The sequence below is a fragment of the Aspergillus oryzae genome, chromosome 2 (genome assembly GCF_000184455.2).
Source record: "Aspergillus oryzae RIB40 DNA, chromosome 2".
Taxonomy (NCBI): Eukaryota; Fungi; Ascomycota; class Eurotiomycetes; order Eurotiales; family Aspergillaceae; genus Aspergillus; species Aspergillus oryzae.
This window is the reverse complement of record NC_036436.1, coordinates 4,727,074-4,749,611: the sequence shown is the minus strand read 5'-3', so window position 1 is coordinate 4,749,611 and position 22,538 is coordinate 4,727,074. Positions and strand designations below refer to the sequence as shown.

The 22,538-nt window shown below is 49.7% G+C and overlaps 6 protein-coding genes across 6 annotated transcripts; all 6 read left to right on the top strand.

Moving 5' to 3' along the window:
- Nucleotides 1–146: 146 nt before the first annotated feature.
- On the top strand, nucleotides 147–741 carry AO090003000977 (carboxymuconolactone decarboxylase family protein; the record flags this gene model as incomplete). The annotated part of the gene is made up of 2 exons (XM_023235120.1): nucleotides 147–656; nucleotides 739–741. The coding sequence occupies 2 exons, from the start codon at nucleotides 147–149 to the stop codon at nucleotides 739–741; spliced, it is 513 nt and encodes a 170-aa protein (XP_023090170.1).
- Nucleotides 742–3,067: 2,326 nt separating this feature from the next.
- On the top strand, nucleotides 3,068–5,302 carry AO090003000976 (uncharacterized protein; the record flags this gene model as incomplete). Its single annotated transcript, XM_001820036.3, has 1 exon — nucleotides 3,068–5,302. One exon carries the CDS (start codon nucleotides 3,068–3,070, stop codon nucleotides 5,300–5,302), a length of 2,235 nt encoding a protein of 744 aa, XP_001820088.1.
- A 2,233-nt stretch (nucleotides 5,303–7,535) lies between these two features.
- On the top strand, nucleotides 7,536–9,921 carry AO090003000975 (uncharacterized protein; the record flags this gene model as incomplete). Its single annotated transcript, XM_023235119.1, has 2 exons — nucleotides 7,536–8,587; nucleotides 8,637–9,921. 2 exons carry the CDS (start codon nucleotides 7,536–7,538, stop codon nucleotides 9,919–9,921), a joined length of 2,337 nt encoding a protein of 778 aa, XP_023090169.1.
- A 2,762-nt stretch (nucleotides 9,922–12,683) lies between these two features.
- AO090003000974 (uncharacterized protein) lies at nucleotides 12,684–16,270 on the top strand (the record flags this gene model as incomplete). Its single annotated transcript, XM_001820034.3, has 2 exons — nucleotides 12,684–14,858; nucleotides 14,921–16,270. The coding sequence occupies 2 exons, from the start codon at nucleotides 12,684–12,686 to the stop codon at nucleotides 16,268–16,270; spliced, it is 3,525 nt and encodes a 1,174-aa protein (XP_001820086.1).
- Nucleotides 16,271–17,092: 822 nt separating this feature from the next.
- Nucleotides 17,093–18,674, top strand: AO090003000973 (RTC4 family protein; the record flags this gene model as incomplete). The annotated part of the gene is made up of 3 exons (XM_023235117.1): nucleotides 17,093–17,438; nucleotides 17,502–18,336; nucleotides 18,401–18,674. 3 exons carry the CDS (start codon nucleotides 17,093–17,095, stop codon nucleotides 18,672–18,674), a joined length of 1,455 nt encoding a protein of 484 aa, XP_023090168.1.
- Nucleotides 18,675–19,350: 676 nt separating this feature from the next.
- Nucleotides 19,351–21,794, top strand: AO090003000972 (M28 family metallopeptidase; the record flags this gene model as incomplete). The annotated part of the gene is made up of 3 exons (XM_001820032.3): nucleotides 19,351–20,230; nucleotides 20,302–21,674; nucleotides 21,738–21,794. 3 exons carry the CDS (start codon nucleotides 19,351–19,353, stop codon nucleotides 21,792–21,794), a joined length of 2,310 nt encoding a protein of 769 aa, XP_001820084.3.
- Between the last annotated feature and the right edge of the window lie 744 nt (nucleotides 21,795–22,538).

The window sequence follows — 22,538 nt, the reverse complement described above, 5'->3', positions numbered from 1 at the left end:
TTCGTCAGAGAAGGTTAGTATACCCATTCTAGATTAGTTGATTAATCCAAACTCACCTTTCGATAGTCAAACAAGACAACCATCTTCCGCTTCCCTATCCTTAGTAGCCCGAAGAACTACAGCTACTAAGTAGAATTCTTTTCGACATGCGTCTTCCATATGTCCCCAACCCGCCCCCTACTACTACTCCCGAAGAGGCAGATATCCTCAATCGGGTGCAGACCCGACGCGGTGAAAAGGGCTTAATACCTCTCGATCTCGCCCTTTTGCATTCATTCCCAGTTGCCGATGGGTGGAATTCGTTCATTGGGGCTATCCGAACCCGCACTAGCCTCTCCCAAGCTATTCGTGAACTGATCATCTGCCGCATCGCTGTGATCAACGGAGCCTGGTTCGAATGGGATCAACACTCACCCTTGCTCATGGAGGGTGGATGTAGTGCAGAAGCGGTGGAGGTCGTTCGTGATGCTCAGGCTGATATCCCCCAGAAAGTACAAGAGAAGGTGCTAAGTCCCGAGGAGGCAGCGGTGCTGAAGTATACTGACGCCATGACAAAAACTGTTACTGTGCCCGAGGATGTGTTTCAAGAATTGAAAGGACTTTACAATGATCGAGAGGTTGTGGAGATCACTGCTACCGCAGCAGCTTATAACTGTGTTAGTCGATTTCTGGTTGCACTGGATGTTGGAGAGAAAAACCATTAATGGACCACATGATGTTTTGTACATATGAATACAGTAACGACGCACCGAGATACTGCATTTTCCTATGAGTAATTTCCACTGCTCGCCTGTGGATTGCGTATGTAACTTGCAGTTTTTTGACATCAGCACTACTCAGCATCTCTTCCAATCAATGAGCATGAATTTTATTTTTATTGAGTTGAATATGCTATAAATCCTATGTCAAGAAGTAGAGGTCGAATTATGGAGTAACTTATGTTGTGATTACCGAATGCAGATATGATGTCAAGGCTCAGTATCATAGATTACAGAACCGAATAGAATTACAGCCTTTCGCTGTCCATTGAGAAACATTGCAGGGCAGATAATAATTGGCAGGGTCTGTGAAACGTCCATTGATACAGGGAGCTATTGATAGCCTCCAATGATATTATCTTTATTCTTTGTGAGACCCCGATGGCCCTTAGAATCAGGTGGAAGATACCAAACAAATAGGATTGACCATCGGGATGTTGGTTTTCTCTTGTTCGAGAGACAGCTGAGGTACGTGTACAGTACTTTCAAAGGAAAAGCCAGATTGGGACCTGTGCCCATACATTAAATTACAGACAGGTAACAAGACAACTATACAGTGGCTCGGATTGGTTGAATAGCACTATGTAATGCGGCTAGGCGGAAGATCTGTCCGGAGGCGATTTTTTTCCGGAGGCCCATCATAATCGACTTTCCCACGGTGGGTCCGGCCAGGTAAAATAAGGTATGAAATATGGCACTACCGTACTGGAGTAAAATAGGGCCTTCAGGCTTAACCATGCCCGTCGATGCTTTGACCAGGTCAGGTTAGGTAGGTAATTAATTTCCGTACCACGCATACCGTATGGTACTAATAGTAAATTCACTACCTTACCTCCTATTGTATACAGAGAAGAGGTTTGTTGCTGTCGGGCTGTTAGTAGGGTCATTTTTTTCATCTGCCATCTTTCACTACAACACTACGCGGCATCTCTTCCTTTCCTCCTACTTGAATACTATATCCTCTCCCACTGTTATCCTTTGTGTTTTCCCTCGATATCCCCCTCTGTGCGCGTCAAGTTCTCTTGTCTCTTCCCATTTCTCTTCTTCCGTCTGTCTACCAACCTCTCGTCAGACGTTCATACTTCCTCTACTACTACTTGACAACAACTACTCCATCTTGGCCTGTACAACGTCCTTCCATCCAGGAACGTTTACTTTAAACAGCTTGTTCCACCGTCTATTACTTCAATCTCTTCTTCATCACTGATCATCTGCGCTTTGTCCTCTACTGTACCCATCGCTTTTCTTCTCTTTCACGAGCGTAATTGGAAGCAAAACTTGCTTATTCGCTCAAGATTTTACCACTTCGACAGCCTCATGCTGCATGTTACCGGCAGAGGATTTCTCTAAAGGCTTCCAATTTCCCTTTCTATCACGTCTTGACTTGTGCTTTGTCACGCTCGGAGACCCTTTGGTTATTTCGGTTTCGCCCGTGGTTCAGAGCATAGTCTTTTTTTTTTTCCCTCATTTTATTTTTCTGCATACCCGCCCGAATTCCTTACCGCGACAAAGTTCTACTTTGCGGACATCTAAAATTACTACACTACTCCGAAGTCGCCAATTTGTCCTTCATCATCAACTCTACACCTTATCTTTTCCGGCATCCTTTTTGTTCTGCCTTGCGCGTGGTTGGCACTATACCGAGTCTACTCTGCCTACCGGCTCGGCGTTCGACTTTTCCCTTTCAAGAAGGCAAGACTACGACTTCAATTTACTACTATCCCTGGCAGCCGTTCGCGACCAACCCGCAGACTTGCAAGCTACTGTAGACCCAAACAATCTCTTCGTCGTCAACTTGTCCAACACCACACGCAATCCCCACACCCCTTATTATTTCTGTCCGTATTTTCTACATACGGCTTCTTTACTTCTTCAGTTCGAAAGGTATGTTACATTCCGCGTATTTGGCCGGCAATACTCCTCTAGTCTGGCCACCAGAAGTACCTACTTCGAACCTTTACTCAGTTTTTACCACTCTTATTTTCCCTGTTGAAAGGTCGCTTTTCTTCTAGCGGCCCACCTGTATGTTTTTTAACCTACCACACGTGGTTTTCTTTTCCTCTTCTACCATTGCACATGCTGCCCTCTGTTGTTCAAGATTGCGCTGCGCCGCACGTACTCCGGGTGTCTTGGCACCAGAAGCGAACTTTTTCAAACCAAGTTCTACTAACACGGTATACCTAGGCCCCATTCTCGGGTCTCCTGAAGAGTGAAAATTGCATCAACTCTCATCGTTGATACCGATTTTACATCTTGTTTCTTTAATATTTTACTCGGAATCGAGTTTTTCAAGTCATTTTATTTAAGCCATGGCTCCTGTCGCTCAAAGCGACGTTGACATGGACAGCCATACTTCGGACATGGCCAGCCACGACTCGCAGCTGCGCCGACAATTCTCCGAACCACTCCATGCCCATTCTACATCTACTCACTCACCATCCCCTTCACCCATGACCACTCCTAGAGCTAAGTGCGCATGGTGTGGGAAATTCTTCGAGTCCTCGGATGACGATCCATATTCTCAAAATGAGGCTCTTGAAGAACACATTGCTATGATGCATCCGCACATTGCCAAATTCTCTTTGTATGATGGCGTCGCTGATGAAGAGAAAGAAGAGACATATGACGTGGATGAACAGCATGGGGATGACACTGTACTCACAGCTCCTGCGTCAGAAGCAGACGAGGCTCCAGAGGCCGAAGAAGATGGTCTAATGGAAGCCGGTGATGATAGTGGGCATGAAGGTGGTGAAGCCATGGAAGGTTTCGACAACGAAAATGACCAGAACGACATTGACGGTCCTGAAGCCGAAGGTGACGGGGAAGGCCATGAAGGCGAGTCAGATCTTGCTCTTTTCAACCAACTCCATGAGTTCTCTCGCCAAGAGGACTCAGTGTCCTTAGACAAACGCATTCATAACCTCTGGAACCTCCATGAAATCAGCAAGTTTTCCGGAGGTTTTGAAGAAACATCGACCAACATCAGTGGAACCTGGATGAAAGTCTTCGATGACCCCAAACGTGTCAAGAAACGTGACACATCTGAATTACTAGTACGCCCAGAACCTTACAAAAGTTCTAAGAGTTCTAGAGGAGAATTCCTTGAAATTTCGCCTCTGGAAAATTTCTTAGTCCAACTTCGTGATCCAGAACTACGCTCAAGCGATGAGCTTTACGCCATAACCGAAAACATCGCCAATGTTCTGAAAGTATGGCAAGACGAGTACTTGGCCATCGAAAAGCTCTGCAAACACGCAACCCGACAAAATGTAAAGCCAACCAGCGATCCACGGAAGCTCGAAAGGCCCGAGGTCTATGAAGACAAGAAAGAGGCGATGCTCTATGGCTACAAGCATGAAACGAAAGAAGATAAAGTTCGCAACCAGAACCCCTTCGTTCAAGGTGGATTCAAGCCTACGCCAGCTCAGTTCAGAAAGATGACTGCCAAAGCTGGCCCGAACAACCCTAATCCTGACGGCTGGCCAACAATTATGAAATTCGGCGTTGAGCATGTTCCCAAATTCCAGAACCCTCCGCGAGAGGAGTTCGTCGGTAAGGCAACCCGCAAGCGCAAGGCCGCAGAGTTGGAAGCGGCGAACAAAGCCAACGAGACCGACGAGGCACTAAACGGTTCACCAGCGCCCATAGAGGAAGAGCCATTTGCCAAGCGGCGCACTCGCACCCGTCGTGCTGGGGAGCTGGATACTCAACCCGCAGGGTCTCCGGCCCCATCACGAGGCTCTTTTCGTGGCCGGGGCCGGGGTCGTGGGCGGGGAGCTGCACGAGGAATGTCTCGTGCGGGTTCTGAGGCTCCGCAGCCTGTGGCGCCCGTGGCGCCAGCTCGATCGTTTGGCCGTGGCCACGGCCGTGAGGTTGCAGCGTCCGCTGGGCCGTTACAATCACGTCCTGCAACGGCTCAGTTGGCGCCAATTGAACCGGCGCCCCGCGGAGATTCAGCAACTGCGACTCCTGTCAGCACTCAGGCAGGGGTTGCCCAGGACGAATTACTTGACCCAGCTGAAAAGGCTCGCCGCGAGAAGATCGCCAACTCCAAGAATCCAAAGCGGACAGAGGCCATGCTTAATCACTGGGCCCGGTTCAACCGGGAGGGCCGGACCCGTAACCCGAAACGTTCTAAAGCTCAGATTGAGGCCGATCGGGCGGCTGAAGCTGCCAGAAAGGCAGCCGAGCCTCCAAAGACTGTAGGGAAAAAGAAGAAATCGGATAGCCCAGTTTTTGGGGGACCCACGAGAGCCGACGGTCTTGCACCAGCACCCGGAATCCCTGGGCCGGGTGCGCTGGCGCCCGGCCCTCCCGGTCCACACCCTCAACTGGCACCAATGCCTCCAGCGCGGTCAATGGCGCCGTATGCACCCATCGATCCCCGGGCTGTAGCATCCTTCCCTCCGGCTCCCCATGGTCCTCACGGTCTCCAGCCGCCACCGCCGCCCCAACCCTACCGCACTCCATACCCCGAGCTTTACTTCCCGTATGGAGCGGCGGCTGCTGGACTGCCTCCCCCAGGCCATACACGGCCTGCATGAGGTTTGCCTGTTTTCCCTTCTTTTAACCTCCTTTCACGTTTGTACAGCTTTGAATAACTTTTCTTTTGGGTGGAGAGATATGAACAATGTACACTTTGGATTTCGGTCAATATGTATTACCACCCCATGGCTTGAGCATCATACTTTAGCTTCTGAGCAACCGTGTCTTAATTACTGCTTTTGTTCCGCGGGTTGCATTGTCTTCTTGCTTAGCGTGTTGGGCCAGCAATCGGCGCAGGGAATTGGGTTGAGTTTTTTTTTGTATAGTTTTGTGATTTTTGCTCGTTGTCGTCACTAGACAGCATTCGCCGGGTGACGGGTGGTACTTGTACGCTTACTTGTTTCTGTTTGGAGGAAACCTAGGTAAGGATGATATGGGGTCAATGTCTACAAGGGAAAAAAAAGCCTGAATGGGTTCATGTTGCTATGGGAATCAGATGTTCGGAATATCAAAATGAAAAAAAGTACAATTCGATTTAACCCCCCCCCTTACCCCAAATCTTGCGAGTGATCGAACACCAACCTCACGGCCCCGCGTAGACTTAATATAGCAACTGCAGCCAGGACAATCAATGAGAAACCGTTGAGCAGGCAGTGCGTCGGATCCTTGCCGAAATAGATTGGCCAGCAAGGGATGCCTGCAGGGGCCTTACCTTGCTGGTAGTCCACGTGTTGCGGAGGTAAATTGGAGTACTTGAAGGGGGAAGACTGGATGGTTACCCGACACAGTATGCCGGTCTATCAAGCGTTGAGGAACCAGGATATCATAGTCAGAACGCTAGTCTGAGAGGAGGCAATGAAGAGAATGACTCGATAGGGACCTTCCCCATCAGGCCTAGAGGGCGGAAGAATCACGGAGAACTCAGTTCTACAGTAGTCGGAAGTCGCCCATCTAACCTAATATCGTAGATGGTGAAACAGTTCGCTACGGAGGCAACATCATCAATGCCGGGGGGGAAACAATGGAGAGGGGGCTTTTAGTTAACTTAGGTTTAAGACTAGTACAGGATGTCAGGATCTCAACCAATGCAACAGGGTCGATCATCATTACAGACAAAGTGGTCAGTTGTACTAGGGATCGATTGGGGAATTTCCGTCATGGCAGGGCCGACATCCGCCAAAATTCCAGGTGGAGGATCTTAAAAATTACCCAACTCAGTAATGGATATACAGGGCTGTCAATGCCAAGACTGGCCGTCGTGATTGGTCAGGGTCCCGTAGCGTTGCGGGGACTCAATCGTCGTGATTCGCCAGGTTTTAGTCTGCGATCACGCATCCATGATCGTCTTTCGTTTGGGAATATTTAGGTCCGTATCTGATTTTCCCACTTTCGTGGACCTTCCCCGAGTCCTGGGAATCGAACTAGGAGTAGGAGGAGTGCTTCATATATTCCGCGCTCTTATTAATTTGATTCCGCTGGTGGAGTATACCCTGTTTTACTTTCTCTTTTTTTTGCTCGTTGCTCTTTTTCAGGGTCTGATCATGGGAACGGAGGACAATGTGCGGATAACAGAAGAGTAATATTTTACATTGCATAGAGTGTAGACCAAGCAATTGCTACATGCTGCCTAATTGCTTTCTTGTACGTACTTCAGAAAACGGCCCCAGTTTTAAAATAAAACCGTTATGGGTTTTTTATCCTCTCGTGTGTGTGACCCAGCGGAAACTTTAAAAAAAAGATTTCGATCCCACTTGGTGGCTAGAAGATCACATGATTGGGGCTTGTTCAAGGCCCACTACGAACTTCGCGTGCAATCCATGTCAACACCGAATCCTTCTTTAGCATGGGTGACAACTTCTGCAGTGCAAGGGATCGGTGCCACTGGGATTTCCAATTGGAAGCTTACCGGTGTGTCTGTACGGCTTGGATGCACGAGCGGGTGAGAAAACGTGTTGGATTTAGTCGTTCTGCAGCTTACTCGGCGTTCCCCTTTTCGGGGTGCGGAAATACAACTCCTAGGCCGTTAGATGGAGCCACTGGTCCATCGCGTGGTTTGGACTGTGACGGCCAGGGTGCCGCTATCATCGCTTCTTCAATAACCTTGACTGCCCCATCGTTATGTCCTATCCCTGGTCATCTTGAAGAGATGGGGTTTTATCACGTTAGCAGCTTCAGCGGTTTCTGTCAGTTATCGTCGCCGACCTTTTCAGATCTTTCGCTGCGCTTCCGTCAATAACACTTCGGGTATCCCTTTTTTACGCTAGCTCACGAAATCACCAAAGCCGGCAGACCATGTCGGCTACTCCCTCAACGCCTGGTGAACCGGGTATACTCCAACAACCGGCCCCCACCCAGCAATTAAACCGATCCTGTGAATCATGTCGAGGTCTGAAGGTCCGCTGCCTTCCTGACCCCAAATCTCCCAGTCAGTGTCTGCGATGTGCTAAAGCCAAGAGAGCCTGCGTATTCGTGGCACCCCAACGCAGACGACCACGCAAGCGAACCGATTCGCGGGTTGCTCAGTTGGAGAGGGAGATGCGACAGATGCGCTCCCTTCTCAAGGACCGCTTCCGGATCGAGGAAGAAAGTAGCTCGGAAAGCTCGGGTAGCGAAGTCGAGGAATCAGAGGAACCTGACTTTGGGGCTGATCCCCAAGAAACCTTATCCATTGTGCCGGATGCCCCGAGCAGTGCTTCGGGATCCTTCAGAAACATGGAGCTCTCGCCGGGCGCTCCAGCATCTTCTTCATACCCAAACACTTTGAACAGTGGTTCTGATGCATTCGCATCTGCCACGCCGATCCCACCCTGCTATGGTCTCGAAGGACCCTCAGGCGGCGACATTATCGATCGGGGGTTAATCTCGCTGGAATTTGCCAATGAATTGGTGTCATTTTATATCAGCGAGCTAACCGCTTTTGCCCCTATGGTTCTGCTCCCTCCAAATACCACAGCCTCACACCTGCGTCGGTCGAAGCCCATGCTGTTTCTTTCCGTGATTGCCGCCGCTGCGATTGCTATAGATGATAGTTTGGCTGCTGTCCTCAACCGCGAATTGGTCCGACTCTACGCAGAACGGTTTTTCATCAATGGCGATAAGTCATTCGAGTTGGTTCAGGCATTGCTCCTGATGATCGTCTTTTACTACCCGCCAGAATCTCCGTTGAAACTGCAAAATTATCAGTATACTCACATCGCTGCTACCATGGCCCTGGAGATCGGGCTAGCCTCAAAACGTAAGGTGCCGAATAATGCAAGTCGCAAAGCGAGCAAGCGTGGTTCGTACGATGAACACATGGCGGAACAGGCCAGAGCAATTCTGGGGTGTTATCATTTGGCCTCTAAGTAAGGATAATGAACACGTGCGTAGCGGGCAATTGCTAACATGACACAGCGTTGCCATGAAAACGCGCCGGCCCAACTTGCTCCTCTTCAACGACTGGATGCAAGAATGTGTAAAACACCTGGAGCGCTCACCCAATATGATAGATCGACACATGGCTACCTGGTTCGAATTGCAGAAGATCGTTGACCAAGCTATGGCTTCCTTCGGTCTTGATGACACCAGCTCAACGACCCCGCTGACAGAATCGCGAGTCCAGGCCATATTGAGATGGTTCGATAACCAAATGCAGAATTGGAAAAAGAATATTTCTGCGGACATGCTCACAGGTAATTTTCCTCGGTATCTGGAAGATCGGAATGGTAGCGGGTTAAAGGCTGACCGTTTCTCTTTCTTGTTAGTGACCATGACATTTGAATACCATTTCACCAACCTCGCCATTTACGAGCTCGGTGTTGGTGAAGGCTATCGAGATCCCGATGCGATTAAGCAACAATATTATGCACTTCCAGCACCGGAGGATGGCAACCAGCCGGCAAAGGCCCCTCTGAGCGCTATTCGCGTAGACATCACGATCAAATGGATGAATGCAGCTCAAGAGATGCTCGACTTCTTCCTAAGTTGTGACACGGACTTGATGCGGAAACTCCCCAATCTCATTTACACACGAGTCGGCGTAGCAGTCATGTCACTTCTGAAGGTTTACTTTTCGGTCAAATCAGGAGCCCTAGGCGAATTCGTGAGCCCTCAATCCATCAATATGGAGATGTACTTAGAGGCCATGACGCGAAGGCTAACAGAGGCAAGCGGAAATATGAAGTATAAGGTCCCAAGCCGGTGGTTATACATCGTCGGGGTGAAGGCTCGAAATTGGTATGACCGGTTCCAGCAGCGGCAGATGCAGACAGAAGTCGGCCTCGCTCCACCGCTGAGTGCAAGTCCACAGCGCTCTGCGAGCCCGGCGCCTATGCAAACTGCACAGTTCAGCTCGGCCGATTCATCGCAGCCAGTAGGAACCCTTGCAATGAATGCCGAAGTGCCGCAGATCGCAGTTATGCACCCTATGGATGGGGCCTATGGAGCATCAGCAGCCACGAACACGATCTGGCAGGCTGATCAAGCCAACCGGCAAGTTTTTCTCATGAATCAATATGCTGGCTACCACTCGCCTGTGGTACCAACCCAGTATCCATACGGAGAATTTTCGCAGCAAGGTGTTGCAATGGACCCCCCGCAGCAAGGCCAGCCACCCATTCCTCCTCGAACAGGAATGGAGCTAGATGGCTGGCTTCCCGATGGAAGTATCTGCGGGATGCCCCCATTACCGGGGATGTAGAGGGGTCCAAAATCAGGTAAGACGACTTGGAGGGATGGAGTTAGTTTGGTGTACATATTTTCCAGGAAGGCGCCATGGGGGTTTTCCGTGCGGCCAAGCATTCAATGTTCATAGTCGCTTCTCTCTGCACATAGTGGAATGGGTCATTCTGGACAATGACCAGCACCGCTGAAAGATGGCCGAATCCAAGATCAGATAGAAATCTTAGAGAACAGCGGAAGAAAGGAGGGGTGGGAATGAAATGAAATGAAATCACCAGGTGAAACCTGTGGGAAAACTTCGGAGGAAGGCCCCCAACGGTTTAGTTCGTAGCAACGCGTATTTGGGGCCGTATTTCGACGTTTCCATTCTCGGAGGCTCGGTCGACACGGAAAATCCGACGATCGTGGGGATGTTTCCACTTTAGGAAGGCTTCCAGAGCATCGGCGGAAGTTTTGCACGGCTAAATTGCCTGGCCAAATACGGAGGTCGCTCCGGGAGAATTCAAAGTTGACCAGAAGGCACCTCTTCGACTGTCTATTGGACTGGAGGAACAGCCCCAAGGTTACTTAGGGTCGTAGTATTTCCCGTCGTTCATTGTACGGAGTAATTTCATGAATTGCAAAAGTGGTTCGTCTCAACCTGTCGGTAACAACGAATACGCCTTTACGCCTGTCGCAATCTTCAAGTTATACAACAATGTTCGACTTTAGAATTGGTCCTCGAGATAGAGTCTGATCTCAGGACCTAAAATATGCATAGTTTGTAAACTTAGAGTTTCTTAGACCCGGGAGAAGTTAAAATTTGACTAAAAAGTAAAAACACGATCGAGTTCGGCATTCCGTCGGCAGATAATAGCCTTGTGAAGGCGAGTCAGTGCGGATTCCACTATAATGCATCGATGATTGGGTCTCCGCTCTCGGGGAGGAGGTTGGAAGAAAATGCAGACTATTTTACTCGGGGTAAAGGCGAAACAACTACTACTCACCTTAACTTATATCCGGAACAATTGGAGCATTGTATTAAGATATTACAATCTGGGAAAGCTTCCATGTTTCTCATCCCCAACTTCCAATAAGGGCAGGCTGATGAGCACCTTATGACGTAGAATTTCGTAAACCTCAACCCTAACATTCTACAGGCATACATAAACCCGTTCAAATGGTTAGGTTGATTCCAGAGTAAACAGCTACTATACTAACAGACAGTCACGAATCCACGGTAACTACGCAACAGGCAATATGTCAGGCCTACCCGATCTCTCTCACAAAGAGCCCTCGGCCCGTGAGTTCCCTAATAACCTCCGACGTGACTTTTGCCAAGTCAAACAATAACTAACTCATAACCTTGTAACCAGAGACCCTGATGGAGCAGGCTAGATCAAGAGCCGACAACGCCAGAGAAGACCTCTCGAATCCGCATGCTGAACCGGTGGCCGGCGTACAGAACGACCAGAGTCGAAATGCCCGACAAGATCTAGATAAGGGTGGTACGGCGAAGACATCGGTGGAGGGAGGCCATTCTTCTAGAATGTGAGTGATTCTCCACTGTGACTGGGGCTTTTTAACCGTCGTGGGAAAATGGTGCTAATGTGGTTCTGTCAGGGTGGAGAGAATGACGGGTCCTTCTGGGATTCATTAGATGATATGTCGTATGTGGCTGCTCGAGTTTGTTTATTTTGCTTTGTATATGCTTCTGTATTCTTCTTCGCTTTATGGATTATTGAGAGCCCTACTTTTTGTGTCACGTTTTTTATATTCTTTCAGGATGTCGTCTTGGACGTGCATACAGCCCCGTTTGTTGGTGGGTGTGATGTCCAGATTTGGCTATAGAGTTCAATTAAGAACTCAAGTGGTCGAGTACATATATAAGCTTACTGTCTGAGATCATGTACTCTAGTCCACTTAAAAATCTTCATCCTTTCCATAGTACACAAGCGAGTCAAGGAAATTAACTCCGCAGAGGACGGATTAGCTAATCGATCTGTCACAGAGCTGTATCAATTGGTAATGTATCCAATACTGCCGACAGACCAAGAAGACCACGATCTGGTCGGATGTAACCTAATTCATAATGGTGTTCGATCATGTATCAGATTGGAATGGTGCTCTTACGACATATAAAGAGGTCCAAATGCTGACGACAATGGGGGCCGATTGTTTTAAAAATACCCATTGAAACCCACCGAGACACACTAAAGAGCCACTGACGTGACAGGCACTCACTGACCATGTCTCTCAATGTTAAGGTTCTCTTCCGCAAACCACGGGTTCATTCCACTCCATTGCCGCTTTCGGGACGATTGCACCACACTCCCGGTCGCAGAGAGGCCTGTTACCCAGCCAAGACCCGGAATCGTTGCTGTCCACGATAAACACCTCGATAGTAAAGAAAAGAAGAAAAGAAGAAAAACATCCCCACAAACCCGATCGACTTTCCATCACGACCCCCAACTCCTTCCTCCCTGTTGCCTATCGGTGGCCCCCCATCATACGAGGAATTCCGTTCCCCTGAATCTATACCGACCGTCTGTATAAAATTTCCCCAAACCATATTGAGAACGGTCAGCGTACGACTGAGCTCCCCTAACGGTTTCGAGCTCGTCACGGTCCGTGCTCGGAAAGTGCGAGGACATTGCAGCTTAGGAAATTCGTGGCGGTGCGTTCGCGCGCATGGGTCATCTTATGCGTGGTTTATGCGGGAATCTTCACGGTGGTTAAAGGGTGACAAGAAAGGATCTGGTTGATTTGAAACGGATTTCAACCTAGGAATACCGATGAAGTATGACCTCCAGTGCGACTGTTGATTACTCTCGCGACCCCGCTGTCGATCATTCCCAAGCTGTTTCGCACGAACCGGAGCATTCCCAGACCGCGGCCGCAGAGAACAGTACAGGATCTCCCGACATCAAATCTCAGAAGGAGAATGCTAGTCCGGTCGGGGGCAATGCGGGGAGTGAGCCAACCGCAGAATCGACGACGGGGGAGGTAGATGAATTTGGTCTGCCAATTCGAATTCGCGCTAGACCTGTACGCTCGAGTGAATCATCAGATAATGAAGAATTTCATGATGTTGAGGAGGCTGCCTCGGGCCCGGCTGATAAGCAACCAACTTCACAAGACAGCAAGCCCGTGATGAACGAAATAAAGCTAGAAGCACCCCAGGAGGAAAGCACAAAACCAGTTGACAAAGGAAAGGACGAAGAGAAAGGGACAGAATCTTTACCGGCAGTCGAACCGCATTCTGTTGAGTCCCCCCGAGAGAAGGATTCAAGCGTACCTGTGGGCAATGAGAAACATGCTACTTCTAGCGGCTCACTCCCTGACCAGGAGGACTGTCCTCCGCCACCTCCTTACACAGAGAAGCCAAATGCAGGGAACCCCTCTACTTCTACACAGTCGGACGCCGTGCAAAAGAAACGGTCGAGTCTGAAAGCATCGGAATGGTCACATCAGCGACTTAATGAGTCTAAGCACTCGGAGGATGAGGATGAAGCGGAAAGTGATGGCGGATGGCAAGATATGCCTGCTATTGACGAGTTTGATGTTTATGATGATTATGGTAGGCTAGTTGCTCGTGGTGCCAAACCGGAGGATAATGACGCAGTGTACAAGGGCTTGGGAGGTGCCGGAAAGGGCTATACCCGGGTGCAGCTTGATGAAGACGCTCAGTCGGCGACAAGTCTAGATGAAGATACAAGCTATCTTTTTAGAGAAGCCGCTCACAACTCTACGGGTGTAGAAGGAGAAGAGCTGCGCGACGCTGTCAGCCAATTGCAGGCCACAAAGGATCTGCTGACCGAGAGTCAACGGATAGCATACGTCGGGGTAACCAGATTGGCTATATTCCAGATGACTAGAGACCTGGACCGGGTTCCCTCCACTAAGGGTACACGCAAGGCGAAACAAAAGACCATTGACTCGATGCGTAAATGGGGTCAAACAATAATGGCTAGGATCTATGCTCATATGGATATCGACGCCGCTGAGCAGGTGATGATTGAACAATTGGCGGAACATGGTGTCCAACCTGCAGATCTTGTCCGGCCCCTCATGCAGAATGCTCGAGTCAAGAATCCTTTAGCTGAGGAACTCGACACGCCGAAGAAATCCCTATCATCGCCCACGACTCCGAGCTTAAAGGACGAATATCGAAGCAGCCTATCCTCTGATTTTGACAGGTCAACCTCTCCTCCACCTTATGAGACACACGAGGGCGAAGATCTTCCCGAAGTTCGAACCCCCTCCCAGCTTCCTACTTCGACAAAGATTGATATTGATCTTCGGTGGACGGTGCTCTGTGATCTCTTCCTTGTCCTCATTGCAGATTCGGCTTATGATGCGCGGTCCCGGTCCTTACTGGAAAAAGTAGGCGAGTCTATGGAAGTGTCCTGGCTACAGATTGCCCGGTTCGAAAAGCGCGTAGTTGATGCGCTGGAAATGCAGGAGGAGGCGGACAAAGAAACTTGGGATGAGTCGGATCACATGGAAAGACGCCGAAAGATGGCTTTGAAACGAAAATACATCGTTATGGGCTTGGCCACTGTTGGTGGTGGGCTGGTCATTGGTCTCTCTGCTGGGTTGTTGGCCCCAGTGATTGGTGCTGGTCTTGCAGCTGGGTTTACCACTGTAGGAATCTCAGGAACTGGCGCGTTCCTGGGAGGGGTGGGTGGTACAGCGATTATTGCTTCTGGAGGCACCTTGACCGGAGGAACGATTGGGTTGAGGGCTTCCAACCGACGCACAGGGGCTGTCCAGACTTTCGAGTACCGTCCCCTGCACAACAACAAAAGAGTCAACCTGATTGTCACCGTGTCCGGTTGGATGACTGGTAAGGTGGATGACGTCCGATTGCCCTTCAGTACGGTGGATCCTATAATGGGAGATCTATATTCGGTTCTCTGGGAGCCTGAAATGCTTCGGAGTATGGGAGACACCATCAATATTCTTGCTACAGAGGTAGGTATAGGGCGTGTTTATCTTGTACAGCTATCGCTGGGTAATTGCTCACTGTTTCCTAGGCATTAACTCAAGGCTTGCAACAAGTCCTTGGAAGCACTGTTCTAGTAGCTCTTATGTCGTCTCTGCAGTTGCCACTTGTCCTTACAAAACTCTCGTACCTGATTGATAACCCATGGATCGTTTCATTGGCTCGCGCGAACGCAGCCGGGCTGATTATGGCTGATTCCTTGATGGAACGCAACCTTGGGAAGCGGCCTGTCACGCTCCTGGGCTTTTCTCTCGGCTCTCGGCTTATTTTTTCTTGTCTGAAGGAGCTTGCAGATCGAGGTGCCCACGGGCTCGTGCAGAACGTCTACTTATTCGGGTCGCCTATTGTGGCCAACAAAGATGAGTATTTGAAGGCTCGCAGTGTAGTATCTGGCCGCTTTGTGAACGGGTATTCCTCAAATGATTGGATCCTAGGCTATCTCTTTCGTGCAACAAGCGGTGGAATCATGCGTGTGGCTGGTCTCGCTCCAGTGGAAGGGATTCCCGGCCTCGAGAACTTCGACGTTACCAAGCTTGTGAATGGTCACATGGATTATCGAGCGGCAATGCCCCGACTGTTGAAAGAGGTTGGGTGGGAAGTTTTGGGTGACGAGTTCGCAGAGCTTGAGGACCCCGATCCAGAAAACCACGCCGAGCGACAAAGAGAGCTTATCCGCGAGATCGACGAGGCTCGACGAGAAGCCGAGGCAAAGCCGGAGAAGAAACGGTTTGGCTTGTTCAAACGAGGAAAGTTGGCTCAAAAGAAAGGCTGGGAAACATATGATGTGGAGCGAAACAATGCCACGCCGCGAGATTCGAGCGACAGCAACGGAACCGGGAGCGTGTTATTTGACATCGATGCGATCAGAGCCGAACTCGCATCCGAAAGTATCGAAGTCAAACAACTCGAGTCGACGTTGCCTCCCATGAAGCTTGATCTGAATTCCCCGTCCAGCTCAACCCCAGTTACGCCGACTCCGTCAGATAGCAAGGATACTACTAAGGCTGTCAATCTCACCAAATCCGCGCCCCAGTCGCCGCCTGAGCCTTACTCCGTGCCCAGCGCTTCCCATGATCAACAACCTTCTACCCATAAAGAAGAAGAAGAGATAGAAATGACTTTCGATACCTCCTATCATGAGCCACTACAGCGTTCACATTCATTTTTTGAGCCTACAACTGCTACCTCGTACGATGCCCATTCTACGCGGCCAGAGCTGCGGTCATCATCGACGACGCCAGCTGGTCTTGGTATCGGCGCTGCTGCTGGCGTCGGTGTCGGTGCCAGTGCACTTGGTGCATTGGCTCTTGAGCCCAATGCCTGGGCTGATCACGACATAGGGGACGGGGAAGAAGGTGAGATTCATATGAGTTTTGAGTGATGTGGTTCCACGACTATAAAGATTAGAACGAAGACGCATTTGTCAAGCTTGGTTATACGCTATTGTCTGATTCTCAGTGAAGTACGAATAGTTCTTGCTTCATTCGTCTTATGTTAGCTTGCCTTTGTTATATCTTCCCTTTTTCTATCCTCTTTTTTTTTCCAAGTTTCCTTCTACATTTTCTCACTTACTTCTTTCACGCTCATAGAAGTGCGGATCGTTGACCGTATTCTGCATTGGAGACCCCAGGTTTCATATTGTTGATTGAGTTCTGGTCGGGAGTGCATATCTTTTCGTTCTTGCATATTGTTCAATCCAGGGCATGATGCAGCATAATGATCACTTCATAAGCCCTTTTCTTTCCCTTAATTTCTTTTATATTATTCTTGAGCGCTTCTTCATTTCTTGTCAGGATTGCAAGCCATTACGATGTTCCGAGTCTTGCGACGCGGCCCAGACTATTGTCAACAACCCTTAGCTGCATTCGATATAGATAATTATTCTTTTTCAAATATAACTACCGAATAAAGGACTAATGGAGCTAAACTTAATTAACCATCAAAGACAGTCAACCCTATTCAATAGTGGAAGCCAAGGATCAGCATTTTAGATTTAATGCGGAGTTACCGATAGCGTGTCACCACACGCGTTTCTCCTCTTCTTCCTGCCACCACCCCAATTTCCACGAGCGATTGTCTTTTCTTTGTTCCCACTCATTAATGAAATACAACAGTTCCTATGCAATAATTACTTACTTAAACAAATGCGCAATCGTCCCGAAACACGCCGCACGTTCCAAACCCCTCCCGGACCCGAGCCACTATGGTCACCCCTCAGCCAAAGCCCGATTCTAGTTACGCATCGAACCGCTTGACGAGGCAGAATTACCGCGGAGGACATCTTCTTTCGACTTTCCAGAATAATGAAGCTCCAGAGCCTGTTACTAAGCCCGAACCGGCCACGGACGATGAGCCTCTGAGCTCCAGCGAAGAGGAAACTCAAAGCAATGCCGGTCTAGATGACGATATCGGGAATGAGCGCACGCCGCGTCGGTCAGGGCCGACTCTGGAGGAGAAACTAGCTGAGACTTCGAGAGAAAATGGAACGCCATCGCGAACCCCGCGATCGAAGAGAGGAATTGATAGTCCGAGAGCTCAACGCTCGACTCGTAAGAGGACGTTGAAAGATACAGTTACTGTCAACGAGAATGACAATGGCGATCCATTTTCAGAGTGTGGGTGGTCATCACAACCCGTCAAGAAGTCCAGGGCCGACTATGGAAAGAAACGCACCTCCGAAGTCTATGTAAGAAAACCGAGCACGCCTTTACAAACGGACTCGCCTCCTTCCAGTCGACCGAAGCCGAAGTCGGCAGGTAATTCGCCGAATGCTGAGAAGAAAACAAAGGATGTGGATACGGAATCTCAGAAGGATGATGGGTTTAAGGTCCCCAAGGATATTGACATTAGAAGTCCGCCATCTAAATCGCGCTCATCTCCCAAGTTCAAGGCCCCTCCTCCTCTTCCAAATGATATTGTCTCTAGCTCCTCTTTTGCGCCTTCCTCCGCTCGAGAACCTGCTATCTTTGACACCGATGATGAAGATGCTTCGCCTCTCAGCTCCCCGCTTAGCGAGTTATCTGAAACTGGTTTACAGGATATACTACTAGATGAGGCGGGCGATGTGCCGAATCCGAAGGAGTCTTTGTGTCCCTGGTGTAAAGAACCTGTAGACCCAGAACTCTTGCTACGGTTTCAGTCACAGCCAAAACAGCGCATTAGAGAACAGCAGCGGTTCTGCGATTCTCATAAGAAGACCGCGGCCGAGAAAGAGTGGCATGATAAGGGCTACCCAGCTATCGATTGGGATACGTTCGACAACCGGATCCATAGCTATTTTGAGGACTTGGAGAACCTTCTGGTTCCCGATAGCCGGTCTTACTACCGAAACATCCTGGATTCGACATTAAAAGCTGGAAAAGCCAAGAACTTTCGGCTGACACTGGAGGGAGATGGTTTGGAGACCATCTCTTGCGGTTATTACGGTACTCGAGGCTCTGGTAAAATGTGAGACGTCCTTCGGTATTCATCCAATTGTGATATATCCAAGACTAATGCAAGGGTTGGACAGGTTACAAGCTTTGACCACACGTTTCTCGCGGAAGCTACGCCGCCTGGCGGCCAGCGACCACATTGTGAAGTCGGCGGGCGTTGTGGGTTACGCACAAGCAGTGCTCGTGCCTGAATTGGCGGTCCGGCTGGTCAAGGAAGACATGGGTGTCAGCGACGAAGACGCTCGGCAGATCTTGCGCGACAGCATCGATCTAGGTGAAAAGTTAAACTTCGCATTGAACGACAACGTTCCGATTCCCGAAGCACTTGTGGGGCATTCAGTTGATGTGTAACTCTTTCTTTATGTTCTTTCTTTCTTTGTTGATTATCCCTTCATGTTCGCATAGTATGTGTCTGGTCTTGATTGTAAATAAGAGAAGCGTGGCACGTGATACCTCTTGTGTTTGTGTTTTGTCTTTGTGATTTCGATGATGTTGATTATGAAGATTGCCTCATATACGCGACAGATGGCGTGCGATTGGTGGGTTTCAATGTACGAACTTTATTCTTAGAAGCGTAGCCAATGCAACCAAAAATGCGACGGGTCGTCGCTTGTGTAGTTGTTGTCGTAGTGTTTATACAGTGTGGTGTAGTATATCGGTTCCAGCAAGAAAGATGGGGTTCCATGTTAGCTGTCAAACGGGAGTTCGGCTAATACGGTAAAGTACTGAAAGGTGATAAGCTTTGGGCTCCGCTCTTGCTCCGGACTCCGCACGGGACCGATAAAGAGATCCAATGACTGTCAATTACGTAGGGGCTCCGATTAGATAAAAAGCCCTCCAGGCGCCCCCAAACTGAAATCCTCGCCCTTTCTCCAATCCCGCATAGAAGCTGTCACTTAAACACACGCAGACTGATCAATGCGAGCGGTCGTCTGTTCCATGCCTGACCGCTATTTCCTCCAATTTCCTCAATTCACTTAGTTGAACCATGCCCCCCGAGATGAGGGAGAAGTCCATGCCACATACCATGGCGCCCTCCGAATCCACGCCTCTTCTGCAGGTGGTCAGCGTCGGTCCCCAGCGGCACCGGTACCCCCACCACAAGCTACGACAGTTCTGTAGCTTCACTCTCGGGACGCTGCTCGTGGTTTCTCTGTTCTTGTTCCTCCTTCCCTCAGCCATCTTCCCCCGGGAGCATGGCTCCATCTGGTCTTACTTCCCTGGGGCGCGTCCGTTCCCCCACAAAGCGTGGCCGCAGGGCCACGGTCTCAAGTATGAAGAGCTGCAGGCAATTCTTCAAACGACCCCGTCCGCTGAAAAGGCACGGGAGTGGAGTAGCTACTATACGGCGGGGCCTCATCTCGCCGGCAAGAACCTGAGCCAGGCGATCTGGACCCAGGAGCGCTGGCAAGAGTTTGGCATCCACGACACTGACATCGTGGCCTACGATGTCTACATCAACTATCCTTTGGATCACCGCCTGGCTCTGCTAAAGAAGTCCAAGGACACGACCGAAGTTACGTTCGAGGCTACTCTTGAAGAAGACGTCCTAGAAGAGGATGGCACCAGTGGTCTGCCTGATCGCGTGCCTACTTTCCATGGCTATTCGGCCACTGGAAATGTCACTGCTTCATTCGTATACGTCAACTACGGCTCTTATCAAGATTACCAAGATTTGGTTGATGCCAATGTCAGTCTTTCTGGCAAGATTGCGATCGCCAAGTATGGCCACATCTTCCGTGGGCTGAAGGTGAAGCGCGCACAGGAGTTGGGCATGGTTGGTGTGATCTTGTATGATGATCCAGAGGATGATGGTGAGATAACAGAGGAGAACGGATACAAGCCGTACCCCGAGGGTCCGGCCCGGAATCCTAGCGCTGTACAACGGGGTAGCACCCAATTCCTGAGTAAGTCCCTTCGCTTTCTATATGTGATATCCAGAACTAGTCGCAGTTGATTAACTATTTGAGTGAATTAGGCTTTGCGCCCGGCGATCCTACTACACCCGGTTGGCCATCCAAGCCCGGATGTGACCGCAAGGACCCTAGTGATGCAATCCCATCCATTCCTTCGATTCCAATCTCATACAAGGAGGCCATCCCCTTTTTGAAGGCCCTTAATGGACATGGTCCCAAAGCAGCGGACTTCCCTAAGAGATGGCAAGGCGGAAAGCTTGGCAGCAAGGGCGTTGAATATAACATTGGGCCTTCACCGGATGATGTGGTAATCAACTTGGACAACCAACAAGAATACGTTACTACCCCCCTGTGGAACGTCATTGGCACCATCAAGGGTGCTATTCCGGACGAGGTGGTCATTCTGGGTAACCACCGTGATGCTTGGATCGCTGGTGGCGCTGGAGACCCGAACAGTGGCTCCGCTGTCCTCAATGAGGTTATTCGCAGCTTTGGCGAAGCTCTTAAGGCAGGGTGGAAGCCATTGCGCACAATCGTCTTTGCCAGCTGGGACGGAGAAGAGTATGGATTGCTGGGGTCAACCGAGTGGGTAGAAGATAAGCTTCCTTGGCTTAAAAAAGCCAACGTTGCTTATCTCAATGTCGACGTAGCTGCCTCTGGAACTGTCCTTGGTCCTCGGGCGGCCCCACTCCTAAATAGTTTAATCTATGAGGTCACTAGCCTCGTCCAGTCCCCCAACCAGACCATTGAAGGCCAAACAGTTCGCGATGTCTGGGATGGCTACATCGCGACCATGGGTAGCGGCAGTGACTTCACCGCTTTCCAGGACTTTGCGGGTGTGGCCAGCCTTGACCTGGGCTTCGGCCGTGGCCCCAAGGACCCCGTGTACCACTACCACTCCAACTATGACAGCTTCGACTGGATGGATCGATTTGGTGACCCTGGTTGGCTCTATCATGAAGCCTGCACCAAGCTCTGGTCTCTAGCTGCTGCCAAGCTGGTCGAGGCCCCTGTGCTGTCATTTAGTGCGTCTGACTATAGTACTGGTCTCGGTCAATATTTGGAGAAGATCAAGCCCGGTGCAAAGAAATTGCGTGGCGGCGAATTCGACTTTGGGTCTCTGGACAGAGCAGTCGCCGAGTTCCAGGCTACGGCTAAGAAATTTGACGCCTATGCCGCTGACTTGACTTCTCAGTTGGGTGAAGATCTTCCTTGGTATCTGTGGTGGAAGAAGGTGAGACTCTACTTTCAGATCCGTGTGGTCAACGACAAGTACAAGGCCCTTGAACGGGCATTCTTGTATGAGCCCGGACTCGATGGGCGCAATTGGTTCAAACATGTGGTGTTTGCGCCTGGTCTGTGGACCGGATACTCGGGTGCGACGTACCCTGGCTTGGTGGAGAGTTTTGATGCCGGTGATTCAGCAAACGCCCAGGTAAGAAAGAAAGGGCTTTGCTAAGCTTTTATGGTGACTCTGCTAACGCGATCTTTCTATTAGAAATGGCGCTCTATCATTGTCGAGCGCCTGGACGCCGCTACAAAAGTGCTTCAATGATATAGACGATCTTACGTGGATGGGTAGATGACAGGAGAAAGCTGAGCTGAGATCATTTGGTTTTAGAACCAGTAGTATGGGGAGAATGCGACGTAGTGTTAGTTGTTAGGAATGTATATAGCAGCTGACCTTGGGATGCGTCGTAGTAGGACTTCACCAATACATACTCCTGCACAGTTTGGTGCTAAACCTTCTCAGTCATGGTTACAGATGCACGTTACAAGGATCTGAGCCTATTACCCAGAGGCGTCAGACAAAGGAATGCGACGCTGTGGTCGTCAATACGAGTGATTTAAAAGCGGAGTAAAAGATCTGTTGACTAAAAGATCGGAAAAGAATCCGATATTTACTCCGTAGTCGAAGCCCTTGCTGAATGGAGACAGTCACGGGTCAGGGCAAGGCATGACTCCTGTTTAGATCGTCTTTGACCCACCAGCCCGTCTTTTGGTCTCCACTGCTGCGACTTGCTTTCTTTTACTACTGCTGTTATCAATTTATGTCTCACCTCTTCCTCTCCGCTCTTTCGCGTTTGACTCCTCTCCTCTCTTTGTCTTTCTTTCTTTCTTTTCTTACGGCTCTCGAGCGAGATCGACTGCTATCCAGAACTCCTTTATATAAGGTTTTGAATATAACATTTGCCACTGCTCTTCATGCAAGAAAAACAGCCAAGGCTGCCGGTTCGGCAGCTAATCATTCTCTGTAAGTCGCCGATCTGTGAAATCCTTGACCCTCAATTCTATACTG